Source organism: Cynocephalus volans, chromosome 17 (genome assembly GCF_027409185.1).
Source record: "Cynocephalus volans isolate mCynVol1 chromosome 17, mCynVol1.pri, whole genome shotgun sequence".
In the NCBI taxonomy this organism is placed as follows: domain Eukaryota; kingdom Metazoa; phylum Chordata; class Mammalia; order Dermoptera; family Cynocephalidae; genus Cynocephalus; species Cynocephalus volans.
In genome coordinates this window covers 37,663,304-37,676,812 of record NC_084476.1, presented here as the reverse complement: position 1 = coordinate 37,676,812, position 13,509 = coordinate 37,663,304, and the positions used below count along the sequence as shown (strand labels likewise).

The 13,509-nt window shown below is 45.9% G+C and overlaps 1 protein-coding gene across 1 annotated transcript in view; it reads right to left on the bottom strand.

Annotated features, from left to right (window-relative positions):
* GABBR2 (gamma-aminobutyric acid type B receptor subunit 2) overlaps window positions 1–13,509 on the bottom strand; it is a 378,270-nt gene that overhangs the window by 177,933 nt on the left and 186,828 nt on the right. Inside the window, exon 4 of the mRNA XM_063082450.1 lies at window positions 9,412–9,513. Within this exon, the coding sequence (XP_062938520.1) occupies window positions 9,412–9,513 (102 nt within the window). The remainder of the gene's footprint in view (window positions 1–9,411; window positions 9,514–13,509) is intronic.

Here is a 13,509-nt window from a genome sequence, read left to right as displayed (position 1 = left end):
CCTGGCAGCCTGCTGAGCCACAGGAGTACAGGGTCCTGCAAGGGAGGTCAAGGTCAACCCTGGCACTGACCTCTGGGTTATGTGGAGTCTCCTACCATCCATGCATCTGTCTTAGGCCTCTCTCAATCGCATTCTGGTCTCTCAGGGGCTTAGCTTCACATACTCCTCTAACTACCCTGCTGGGCTGCTGAAAAATCAAATGAAACTCTGCACAATGTGAAGAAAGGGATGAGATGCTATGAGTCCTAAGGCAGCCGAACTATTAGAGGCTGGCCATGATGTGGGCCGGGAGGTGGCCTGAGCTGGGGCAGTGGCACTGGCCAAGGCGACGGGAGCCTGGGCCACTGCTGCCCCTGCTGTCTGGCTGCAGACCTGGGGTAAGCCCAGAGGGTCAACTTAGATGTTCTGCAAAGTCCTCCTGGCTCTGACAGACTGATTCCACACCCAGAATGAGTACTCTCCTTTATTTAGCTAAAATTAGTCCTTCTTAGGCTTGTTTCCCCCACCAGAAGTGTCCCTAAAGGCAGAGAAGCAGGAGCACGTCCTCACTCTCAGGGAAGGGGGTGAGCAGGGAAGAGCTCACAGCAGCCCACTGGCAAAGCATGGCATTTCTTTAAAGTTTATTATTGTATATTGAAAATTCAAGTATATTTAGCATTCCAATAATATATCTACGTCTTAAAATAAAAATAATGCTTTTTCTTCCCCATGTCTCTGAGCAAAACTGGCTCAGGGGGAGATGCTGCATGTCCCCTCGGGGTACTCCATGAACCCCAGTTCCAGGCGGTCAGGACGGGCTCCCGGCCTGTGGGGTGGCCATTCCCATCAGACTTTCCTATCTGGTGATGGAAAAGGGGGACAATTCCCACTAGGACTTTTCTGGCCAATGGGGGAAGGGGGGCACAATTGCCACTAGGACTCTCCCATGGAGAAAGCAGAGGACGGTGCACCTCAGGGCCTATCTTTGCGGTCTTCCCAGGGTAGGCAGAATAATGCCCCCCACAGATGCCCACATGCTAACCCCCAGGACCTGTCAGTGTGTTATGTTACATGGCAAGAGAGGATTCACGTTGCAGATCGAATTAAGGTTGCTCATCAGCTGATCTTAAAATAGGGAGATTTTCTTGGATTATCCAGGTGGGCCCAATGAAATCACAAGGGTCCTTGAAAGTGGTAGAGTCAGGGACAGAGTGATACAGTGTGAGAAAGACTCAACTGACTTGCTGGCTTTGAAGACAGAGGGAGGGGCCACCAGCCAAGGAACGGGGCAGCTTCTAGAAGCTGGAAAAGGCAGGGAAACGAATCTTCCCCCAGAGCCTCCAGAAGAAAGGCAGCCCTGCTGACACCCTGATTTCAGCCAATCGCAGCCATTTCGGACTTCTAACCTCCAGAACAGTAAGATAAATTTGTATTGTTTGAAACCACTCAGATTTGTTACAGCAGTAATAGGAAACTAATACACTTCCCTATGTGGCGGGTCCTGACCCCAGACTGACTCTGCCTTCCTCCCCTCTCTACTTGGGTTCTAAGACCATATATGTCATTACTGACCAGCTGAGTGGCTTTTCTGGTCAAAGCTGTCCCCTTACTGTGACATGTAAGGCATAAATAATATTGGTGGAGAATATTGGGCTGTTTTTGCAAATCACTCAAAAAGAAAGCTAAATATGCCTCTGAGTGGCAGAGGCATATTTTCTTTTCTTTTTTTTAGAGTAGAAAGCCTGGCTCAATGTAGAGGGTCTTCATGATGTCTCACAGGAGCCCAAACATTGCACAGATACAAAACTTGAATATGAGAGTTTTCTGTTCAGCCTTATGTCTTTCTGTCTGTCATTTCCTTCCTTTTACCACCCCTGAACTTATGGTCAGTATATAAGTTGTGAAGCCACCTCATTCCTGTTTATTGCTGAAAAGGCCTGGGAGAGAGAGGTCATTTTTAAATTTGTGGTGTATGAGTAACCCCTGGGATGTCCACAGGATATGAAGGAGTCCTCCTGCTATCTGGGAATGTGGGAGGGCAGGAAGCTGAGGATACCGTGGGGGTTAAGGCCAGTCTGTAGCTAGACTGCGGGGCTGGAACCTCAGCCCAGCCACCTCTGCTGCGTGGCCATGGGCAAGTTCTCAAACTTCCTGAGTCTCAGTTTCTCTCCCTGTATAATGGGGATATTAACAGGACCTACCTTCAGAGTAGGTGGTGGCAAACATTTTCTAGAAAGGTCCTGATAGTACATATTTTGGGTTTCCCAGGCCATACAGTCTCTGTCGCAGTTGCTGAATTCTGCTGCTGTAGCACAGAATCAGTCAGAGATGATGTGGGAAACGAATGTGTTCCAAGAAAACTAAACTTCCAAAAACACAGGGGGCTGGATTTGGCCCATGGGCTGTAGTTTGCTGACTGCTGTTGTAGTTATTGTGAGGATTAAAGGAATGAATGAATCCGTGGGCATGAAGGGCATGCTCAAAAGTGTCATCCATTGCTGTTAAAGCAGAAGCAAGAGGTGAGGGCGTTAGAAGAAGAAGCTGAGATAAGATGGGAAGGAGAGAAAACCAGCCCGCTGGACAGACATCCTATGTTTCACAGAGCTAATGCAGGCGAGCCTGCTCCTACCTCCTCTGGTGAATGCACTGCGAAATGGGAGCCGGGTGGGACACTGAGGCCTCGAGCACCCAAACGAGTTGTTCATAACCTCTCAGCTTTGCTAATGCCCCAAAGTTTGAGTTTTATGAAACCCTTTGTTATTATTTTATGATATTCATTAAGAGATAGGGAGTTCCATGACTTTTTTTCCTTTAAAGTTCACGATTTTATTATCGAGTGTTTTGTTATTTAGTGTTTTCTCAACTGCAGTGTTTGTTTCTCAGGTTTCCAACAAAACATCAACTACTGATTATTCAGCCCCTGTGAGAGCCCAACACTTGGCCCATGATGACCACCACACAATCCTGCTCGATGAATGTCCCAATGTCCTTTCTACAGAGGAAGACACTGATGCAGGGACAGGAGTCACACCCCGGACCTACTTGATTCAAAAGCCCCTGTTCTGAGTTTCTGTTTGGGGTGACGAAAATGTTGTGGAACTGACGGAAAATGGAATGGCTGCACAACACCGAGTGTACTTACTGCCACTGAACCCTAAAAAATGGTTAAAATGGCAAATGTTATGTTATGTATGTTTTACCACAATAAAAAATAGGTAACAACTAGAATGACATTCCCTATGTATTTTGACTTCTGAACAAAAAAATAAATAAAATAATGTTAGTAATTACTATAAAAGTAGGGTGAATGGTTACTGATGGTGAAGGTGGGGACTGTGACTGGACATGGGTAGATGGAAAAAGCTTTTGGGGTGTCTGACAAAGTTCTCTGACCCGGGCAGTATTCCCCTTACCATTCATTAAGACATTCAATTGCTTTGTGTAGTTTTTGAATCTGTGTTTTATTTATTTTAAAATACTTAAGTTTCTGTTCTTCCCATGAACGTATTTGGCCCCACAGCAGCTGGATTGAACTGGGGCAAATGCCCCTCACATCTCAACTCCAGAAGAGTTGAATCTGTGGAAGTCCCGCGGTTGAAATGAAACACATACCAACTCCACCAAAAAGTGAAAATATGCATACAGGGTTGGGGGCCACTTCAGGGAAGGTGGATGACGCAACTGAGGGGGACAGAGAGGGAGTCCGAAGCCTGGAGCACTCCGCTACAGGGTCCAGTGCCTGGTCTCTGCGTGGGTGGCTGCCCAGCCCAGCCTAGAAATGTTCAACTTGAAGGCCCCCATTCAGAAAAGACTTGGAATGAGTTTGAAAAGCCTCGGGCCTTCATCACACAGAGACGGCTTTATTTCCTGACTTTCTGGACACGAGCTTCGATACATATCTGCTAAATTAGCCTTATTAATTTCATCATTTTCATTAATTTCATTATTCAGTTCCTCTATGTTCTTGCTCATTTTTGTATGGGTGAACTGTCCAAGACTGAGAGAGAGATGTAATGTCTCCCAGTGCTCTTGTGTTTCTGCCAATTCCCCTTTGTATTTTTAAAAGGCTTTTTAAAATTTATTCTAGTGAGACGTAATTTAGAGCAGTAATAGTCCACAAGTATGCTATTCTCACAGTGAATTATACTCTTATCTAAAACAACTCTCCTTAATCCCGTTTAACACCTGCACCTTGGATTCGTTTTGGTCTGATATGAACACCGGGATTCTTGCTGCAGTTCGGTTTGCTTGCCAGACCTTTGCCGAGCCTTTTACTTTTAACCATTCTGCATCATTAATCTGTTGTAAATAGCTACAGTTAGTTTTTCAAAACACAACCTGAAAGTCTTTGCCTTTTAATAGCAAGTTTGACCTATTTGAATTTCTGATTAGAGTCATCATATTTGCTCTGCAATTATCTGTTTGGTGCTTTCTGGTTTTCACGTTTGCTTTCTGTTTTCAATACGCAGATTAGTTCTCCTTTGTCCTCTGTGTTTCAGCAGCCACAAGTTCTGCTTGCATTGTAGTATATGTACCATTGAGTTATTTGAAGTGTTCTTTAGCTTACATATTTCTGATTAAGAAACTCAGGAGTAAAATGGTCTGTTTTGAGTCCCTCTCCTAGTTAAGACCAGGAGTTTAGCACCAATTTTTTTACTTTCCCACTTCCTAGGCCCTGTGAATTTTATTTGGATTTTTATATCTCAATTATTGTGATTGCAGTATCTATTTTTGCATTATATGTAAAAGCATATGTAATTTTTGCATCTGTATACACTTTTATAACAATTGTTGAGACTTAGCTCTCTTTCCACGGGTTCCAGTGGCCCCGCTCAGCCATTTCTGTTATGACCTCAGCTGTAAATTTTGCCTTTGCTCTCAGCAGGCTGATGTAGGACGCAGCTTCAAGAAGGGCATCTGGCTGGTACACCGTGTGGGCCTCACATATGAGAGAATGTCTCCCAGTTGCTCCATCATCTCTGGATTTAATGCTGCAGAGGAGTCAGAAGGTGGCCTGGTTTTTGCATCTTTGTGAGAAGTTTGTTTTTTATCTGGCCTAGATGCTTGTAAGATTTTCCCCTTTAAGTTTGTACGTCAAATCTTTGGCCAGAATGTGTCTAAGTATGCTCTCTTCACCAGTTCTGCTAGAAAGCAGAGTCTGTCTAGTCTGCTCATAGAGTCTGCACATTTCCATATGAAATTGTTGATTCTATAGTTAAAAAATGGTAGAATACTGACAATTTTATATGGCCCAATCTACTATGTTTGTCTTAAGCCCACTTGAGTTTGTTTCCTTCTTTAAAAAAAAAAGTAAGCTTCTTATTTGAGAATAGTTTCAGATTTACAGGAAAACTGGAGATAGTGTATAGAGAGTTCTCATACTGCCCCCTCCCCGCAGTTTTCCCTATTATTGACATCTTATGTTAGCATGGTATGTTTGTTACAATTAATGAACCAATCCTGATACATTATTATTAGCTGAAGTACATCCTTTATTCAGATTCCCTTAGGTTTTTTTCTAATGTCTTTTTTCTATTCCTGGATCCCATCTAGGACACCTCATTCCATTTAGTTGTCATGTCTCCTTAGGCTCCTGGAGGCTCAGACATTCCGCATTTTTGGTGACCATCACAGTTCTAAGGAGTATTGGTCAGGTATTTTGTAGAATGGCCTTCAACTGGAATTTGTCTGATTTTTTTCCCTGGGTAGACTGGGGTTATGGATTTGGGGGAGGAAGACCACAGAGGTAAAATGCCATTTCATCACATTATATCAAGGCTGCTATCCACTTATCAGTGTTGATGTTGTCCTTGATTGCCTGCCTGAGGTAGTGTTTGTCAGGTTTCTCCACCGTCAAATTATTCTTTTTCCCCTTTTCACACAGGTACTCTTTGGAAGGAAGGAAATTAATTAGTGGGTAATCATAACTCCTTCCTTGGAGCGTGAAGTATCTACATATGTTATTGGAATTCTGCATAGGAGATTTGTCTATTCTCTCCTGTGCATTTATTCAGTAATTTATATAAGTATGGGCTAGTGGATATTTATTTCATAATATCCACAGAAAACTAGTATTGGGTTATATGCCAATACTAGTTTTATGTTATCGCTCAAATTGTTCCAGCCTTGGACATTGGGAGCTCTTTCAATTGGCTGCTGAACACCTTTGACAACCCCCCGCCAGTGTGTTCTGCTGCTGTTTTGGTCATTTCCTTACTTTCTGGCACTACAGGATGCTCCAGGATCATCTCATTTGTTTCCTCCCCCACAGAATCAGCCATTTCTCCAAGGAGCCCTGGTTCCTTTTGTTGCAGAATGGTATTCGACACCAAAATCCGGGTGCTAGACAACAGCAAAATGCCTGTTGCTTCTGGGGCACCTGTTTTGCTTTTTATTTTGGTTCTGTTTCATTCGTCCTGGCTTTCCCTTAGGATCTCCCTTTTCCAGCATCAATAACTGTTGTCTGTTCTCTCATTGAATTGGTCTCTTTGGCCATTTCCTCTGAATTCTGGAAAAGCATCTCAGGTTTGTTCCCTACATTATCGATTTCCATTTCCTTTGGCTTTGACTCTGCTCTTTACTATCTCCAGTGCAGATTCTAGTCCTGCTATTTGATATTTGGTTTTCTCCCTTGTCCTCTGTACCTCCTTCTGCATCTTATCCCACAAGAAATCACAGACTCACTTTTCCTCTGAGCTTTGCAGAGTTACTACCTTTTCTTTGTTCCTGAGTACTTTGTCCTTGTGTCTTCTGTTGGTTTTGTCTGTCCAGACTTGGTATTTCATTCACACACACTCAACAAATTGTTAAGCTGGGTTTCAGGTGAACAGAAACAAAACAGTGACCAAGAGAGAGAGAAACTTCTGCTTCCTGGAGTTTACATTCTAATGGGAAGAGACAGATGATAAAACAATTAGACAAAATGAGTTATGTCAAATGCTGTTAGGGGTTGAACTGTGTCCCCCCAAAAGGTATGTTGATATCCTAATCCAAGTTACCTCAGGATGTGACCTTATTTAAAAACAGGGTCACTGCAGATGTAATGAGTTAGGAAGAGGTCATACTGGAACAGGCTCTTAATCCAATACGACTGGTGCCCTAATAAGACGATGTGAAGGGTAGGGGGAAAATGCCACATGAGGCAGAGACCGCAGCTGCAAGCCAAGACTGCCAAGGATTGCCCGTGATGCCAGAAGGGCAGGGAAGAGCCCTCGAGCCTTCCAGAGAGCACAGTCCTGAGCACACCTTGATCTCGAACTTCTAGCCTCTAAAAACCATAACAGAGTAAGTTTCTGTGGTACTTTGTTACCAGGAAATGAATATAGATGTCAATCAGTGAAACAGAGAAAATAAGAAAGGGGCAGTGGGAGTTGGAGGGGCAGGGATTTCAATGCTCCATAAAGTGCCCAGGGAAGGCCTCTGGGAACAGGGGATGACTGAACCAAGACTTGAAAAAGGCGCAGGAAGGAGACATGCAGGTGTCTGGGCAGAGGGGATCCTTTGCCCACAGAAGGAGCATTCTGAGCTGGGCCCTGCTCTCCTGCTTGTGGGATGCAATCCTTTCTCAAGCTCATGCAGGTGGTGGAGAAAGCTGGGCCCCAGCATCGCGCAGACCTGGGCTTGAATCCCACCCACCACTTTTTAGCGGGGTGTCTTGGAGTCGTTCTTAAGCCTCTTCAGGCCTCAAGTCTCCATCTGTGAAACAGGGACATGAAAGTTTTCTCTGCTCTTGGGCTTTTGGGAGGACTAAATGAGTGAGTGAGGGTCAAGGGCTCTGCATGGGTCCTGGCCCTTGGTCGGCCACTGCCAAGGCCAGCTATTTCCGCACTATTGTCGTCATCATCAGTATCACTCCTACTGCTGTTGGAGTTGCTTGGTTTGAGCACACCGCCCAGTTCCATCTTGATTCTCTCAGGCTTTCAACTAGAACCTCTGCTCCACACACAAAGGCTCTTTAAACTTGAAAGCCCAAACACTGCTGGGCCCCTGAGGCGCAGGAAGCTATTTCAAGCGCCGTCCTGGGGAGATGCCTCCTCTGTGGCAGAGAATGTCAGCTCAGCACCAGGGCTCCCTCCACCCCCACCCCGCCCCAGGTGCTCCTTGCAGAGTGGCCACCCCACCCCCGAGCCCTCCAAGTCTGTGGCACTGCGGGGGAAGAGCTTGAGCAGATGTGGCTCCAGCTACCTGGGCTGCCAGCAGGTTCTCCCCTGGTGACTGTTTCCTCATCTGCAGGGGCTCCCGGGGCTGTGTCTGCTCTGAGGAGGTGACTAACAATAGGCATGTTGCTTCCCTTGCTCCCCATCTCTGGGCTTTGAGCTCCCCATCTGTGGATTGAGGAATTTGGAAGGCAACAGCTCTAAACTGCCACCTGCTCCAACTGGGACAGCTTAGGACCCGCCCAAGACCGAAGGGACACACCAGCAGTTGGCACCTGGGGTCTCCATGCCAACGACTTTAAATGTGGGCATGAGGGAATAGAGGAGAGCAAAAGAGGAAGTCAACAGCTCCGACTACCCCTGTACCTGCTTCCAGACCTCCAGCAGCTCCCCACTGCCCTCAGGATAAAAGACTAAACTTCTTAGGTCAGCATTCGCAGCTCCTAGGAACTGGCTGCAAACCCTGTTCCAGCCTCAGTGTCTTCCCTCCCATCTCCTCCCTGGAGACTTCAGGCTTGGTGGAATTCCCGCTGATCCCAAGCACAGGACGAGCATGCCCTGCCCTTGGATCTCCATCCCTCCTTCCCTGCCGTACTCCTGCAGGCTGGGATCCTGCTCCACCCATCCTCCTTGGAGCCTTGTCTGAACCCTCTCCCCAAGTGGGATGAGCCACTTCCTCCCTTTGTTCCCAGCCCCCTTCGTTCCTGTTTCCCCTGGGAGGTATCTGTCTTCCTCTCCAGGCCATGCCTTGACAACCCGAGGACAAGGACAGTTCTGTGGGAGTCTGTGAGCCCAGGAGAGGGTCTGGCACACAAAAGTGTCAGAGAGAGATTGCAGAATGAATGGACCAATGAAAGTCAGAGGCTTATTTACAACTGGAGAAACTTCTAGTTGACTTTTTCTTTTCCTAAAATGAATGTCACTGTATGGGGGTCAGGGGCCTGGGCTTTCAGTCCCAGGACCAATACTTCCTTGCTGTGGGCTTTAGGCAAAATATTTCCTCTCTGGAGCCTCTTCTAAGTAGAGAAGATAATAATTTGTGCCCTACTTACCCCTCGGGCTGGGTTGAGAGATGTAACCATTACGGTGAGAGCTTAAATGGCTGTGTGCCTGGCAGTCAGCACCTTTGACCAGTGCTGGACAGCGAGCAAGAGAGACACCCAGGGAAGCCAACCCCTGGAACCAAACTTCAGGCTCTTTCACAGTCAGGGGATGTGGGGAACCCCAGGAGCATCACCATCAGTCTGTCATTCAGGTGGCGGTCGCCTGTGCCTACCTTAAGCTTTTTGACACTGGTGCAGGGATCATTGGAGAAGCTCTCGGTGTCTGAAATCTCGATGTCCTCACCATACAGAACCCCGGTCAGGTCGTTCCTCACCTATCAGCAGAGAGAAAGAAGAGGGTGAGTGTGCTGGTGACCATAGGAAGGGCCAGTTCAGAGGGGTCGTCCTGGGGAAGCGGCTCCAAGTGGGCAAAGTGATTTTCTCCACCAACAACACGAAGGAGTAGTTTCTTTCTTCATTATAAACTAGAGCACCCCCTGGGACCTCAGGGATTCCCCCATCCCACCCTCCAATTGATACATGGACGCAAGGAGGCCAGACAGGGAAGGGACTTGCTAAGGGTGCCCAAGGAGTTCCTACGAGAGTCCAGACTAGCACCCTTGCTAGTGTTTCTCCACCACATCACACTGTCTCCAAATCAGGCTATCCAATAATGTCTCTGTTCATATTTTGCACTATTTATTTGCAATATTATTTCACTTTTGCAGTGAAGAAAATAGCCAAGACATTCAGAGACAATGTAGATTAGAGGAAAGAGTAGGAGGTATGAAACCAGCCTGTGATGTTAGACATAGCTCCGTGTGCACGGACACCCAGAACGACTGACATCTATGTATCTGCAAAGCACATAGCTGCAAACTCCATGTCACTGGGTCCAGCCAGTGTGTGAAGCAGCCTGTGTGGAGAGATATCGGAGAGTAGTGGGGATCATGGCAAACTGGTGACCACATGCCCCATTTAAATATAGCAGCTGCGACTTGGTTACTATGCTAGAACTTGGGTCCAGGGTCACCAGACCTTCTGATTTTGGAGGGAGAAATCAGAAATCTAGATTTCATTTTTTAGTATTGACTATTTTGAGGGTTTTTTTAAAAAAAGAAAAAAGAAAAAAAATTAGGATCAAACCAAATAAATCTGAAGTCTGTATGTGACCCGTGGCCATGGCTATGTACCCTCTGACATATAGTGATGGAAACTGGACTGTGTTTTAGTATAAAGAACTGGATAAGGGGACTCAGCTTCCAGGTCCTGCTCTGTCATTGACTTGTTTGTGACCTTGGCCTCTCGGTATGACCCTTCCTTTCTCTGGGCCTCAGTTCCCTCCTCTTTGAGAGAAGATGATCCTTAAAAGCACCTCTTTTTCATGCGCTTTAGGATGGCTATCATCAAAAACTAGAAAAGTGTCTGTGAGTATGTGGAGAACCTAGAACCCCTGTGTATTGCTGGTGGGAATGTGAAACAGTGCAGTTGCTGTGGAAAACAGCATGGCAGGCCCTCAAAAAATTAAACATAGAATTACCATATGATCCAGCAATTCCTCTTCTGGGCATACCCAAAAGTACTGACAGCACGGACTTGAACTGTTCATAGCAGCGTTCTTCACAGTAGCCAAAAGGCGGAAGCAACCCAAACGTTCATTGCTGATGGATGGATGGGTGGATGGACAAACAGTGGCACATAATGATAGAATATTATGCAGCCTTAACAAGGACTGGAATTCTGATACATGCTACAACATGGGTGAACCCTGAAGACATTATGCTGTGTGAAATAAGCTAGACATAAAATGACAAATATTGTATGATTCCACTTTTAGGTGCCTTGAGTAGTCAAATTCATAGAGACAGAGAGTAGAATGGTGGTTGCTAGGAACTGGGGGGAAGGAGGAAATTGGGAGTTACTGTTTAATGGGCACAGAGTTTCCGCTTGGGAAGATGACAAGTTCTGGAGATGGACAGTGGTGACAGTTGCACAAAAATGTGACTCTACTTAATGTTACTGAGCTGTATGTTTAAAAATGGTTGAAATGGTAAATTTTCTGTTATGTATATTTTACCACAATAAAAAAAGCATCTCTTATTTCAACATTGGTGGATTCTTGTAATATACATATCAAACTGTTTTGAATAATCTGGCCCTAAATGTCACAGGGTGGTCACTGGGAAGCCACCACCAAGAAGGGGGAACAAAGGAGATTTCAATGAGAGCTGCCATATTTTATTTCTTTAAAAGAAGTAGGAAGCAAATGGAGCAAAATGTGAACATTTATTAATTCTGGCTAGTAAGTCCATGGGTGTTTATTTTATTCTATGCTTTTCTGAATGCTTGAAATATTTTGTGATAAATGTTTTGTAAAAAGAAAGAAACTGCCACAGTCAGGTTAAACCTGTCCATCCTTAGTTTTTAGCTCTATTTTGATAGAAGATTGGGAGCTAGTTAGCTGAAAAAAAGTTGGCTTTTGCCATTAGAGTTTCTGTGGCCTCAGATCCTTTCAAGATGCAGACAGGGTCCCATTACCAGTTTTACGTGTCATGATGGTGTTGTGGTGCAATAGCAATGACTAAACACAGAAACCGTGCAAACTAGCCACTGCTGGAGAGCGGTGCAGCCCAATGCAGGGACTCCAGGGCATTTCCAGACAAGCCTTGGCTCTCGACTGGCACACAGCAAATTTAGGGAAACTACTCAGCCTCTCTTGAGTCTCAGTCTTTTCACCTATAAAATGGGGGCCATACAGCAAGTAGCTCACAGCGTTGATTCAAGGCTCAGCAAAAACATTGAGGATGTAAAGTGCCTCTAAAATTTTATACTCATTTATGCCTCTAAATGTTCACACTCTTAAATTCTATACACAGCTTAAATGTTGGAATGGTCATTTCCAGGCATCAATGTAGTCACTGGTTTGGGGTGTCTATATGTGTGTACTAGTGTGTGCGTAGGAGCTGTACATAAATATGACAGAACAAAATATTTTATAGGTGGTCAGAACTCAAAACAAACAAATAAAAAACACCCTAGAGGTCATCTCAATCCGCCCCCAATTTCACAGATGAGGAAACTGAGGTGTGACTCCCAGCCCAGTGCTCTTCCCAGGCTCCCAGGCTGGCTCTTCTGGATTTGGCCAGACGTGGACATTTCTGAGGCTCCATAAACCAGAACAGGTCAGAACAGAGGTCAGAGCGATCAGCCACCCACCACCCATAATTTCAGCACCAAGGAGTCTGCACTCAGCTCAAGTATGAAGTCTAATAGACGTTTTTAGGGAAAGCAGGTGGAGGAAATCAGTAATAAATGGCACTTTAAAATAACCAAAGCTTGGAAAAGAAACAATTGATCTTCCTCACAAGGGAAAACTCCACACCCTCACATGTGGACAGAAGGATCCTTCAGTGCACTGATGAAAGGTTTACTGAGTAAATTTTTAAACAACTGTGTTTCCTTCCAGATCTGCAGGTACCTCTTGTTTAACGGAGCCAATGTCTTATAGCAGTATGCTGTAAACAATTTCTGCAAAGTGAATTCTATTTTTCTATTCACCTCCATTATAAAAGTGGAAATGTGTTCTTCTGGGAAAGGATAAACCCTTAACTCCCAAGAAAATAAAATACACTCACACACACAGTCACACGCATGCACACACGCGCATACACACACACACACTCAAATATAGTCGGGGCCCCACTGGGGGCCTCATCTGCATATTGAGCCTGGTGAGGCAGCCCCCAGGGGTCTGATCTGCTGAAAGGTCCTGGGCATCCTGGGAGGGATGGGGAGAGACGGGCGTTGATGGGCAGGGGAGGAAGAAGGCCGCTCCATCACATGGAAGGGAGGACCAGGAGGGCAGGAGACACAGACTGACAGCAGAATGAGGAAGGCTGTGAACAGGCACCGGAGCTGCTAGAAGGGAGGTGAGGAAGGGTTCGGCTCCTTAAAGGCCAAGGGCCTCCAGGGAAAACTCTCCCTGCTTTTGGAGTAGGAGCCCAAGACATTTGGTATCACGGAGAAGAATGAGGGGTCAGAGCCCCAGGGATAGTGAATAACCTGGGACACGAGGCTTGGAGGCAATAGCTGTTGATTATCCCTTCTCCCGCCACCCTGAGAACTGGTGTGGACTGAGGGTACGAGGTCGCATCAGAAATCATGTTGCTAAAGCAGTGCTTCTCCAAGTGCCGTCCCTGCCCCAGTCACACCAGCATCACCTGTCAGGAATGCAAACTCTCGGGCACCACCCCGGACCTGCTGAATCAGACACTCTGGAGTGGGGCCCAGCCACCTGTGTTTAACCCTCCAGGTAATTCTGTTACACGCTC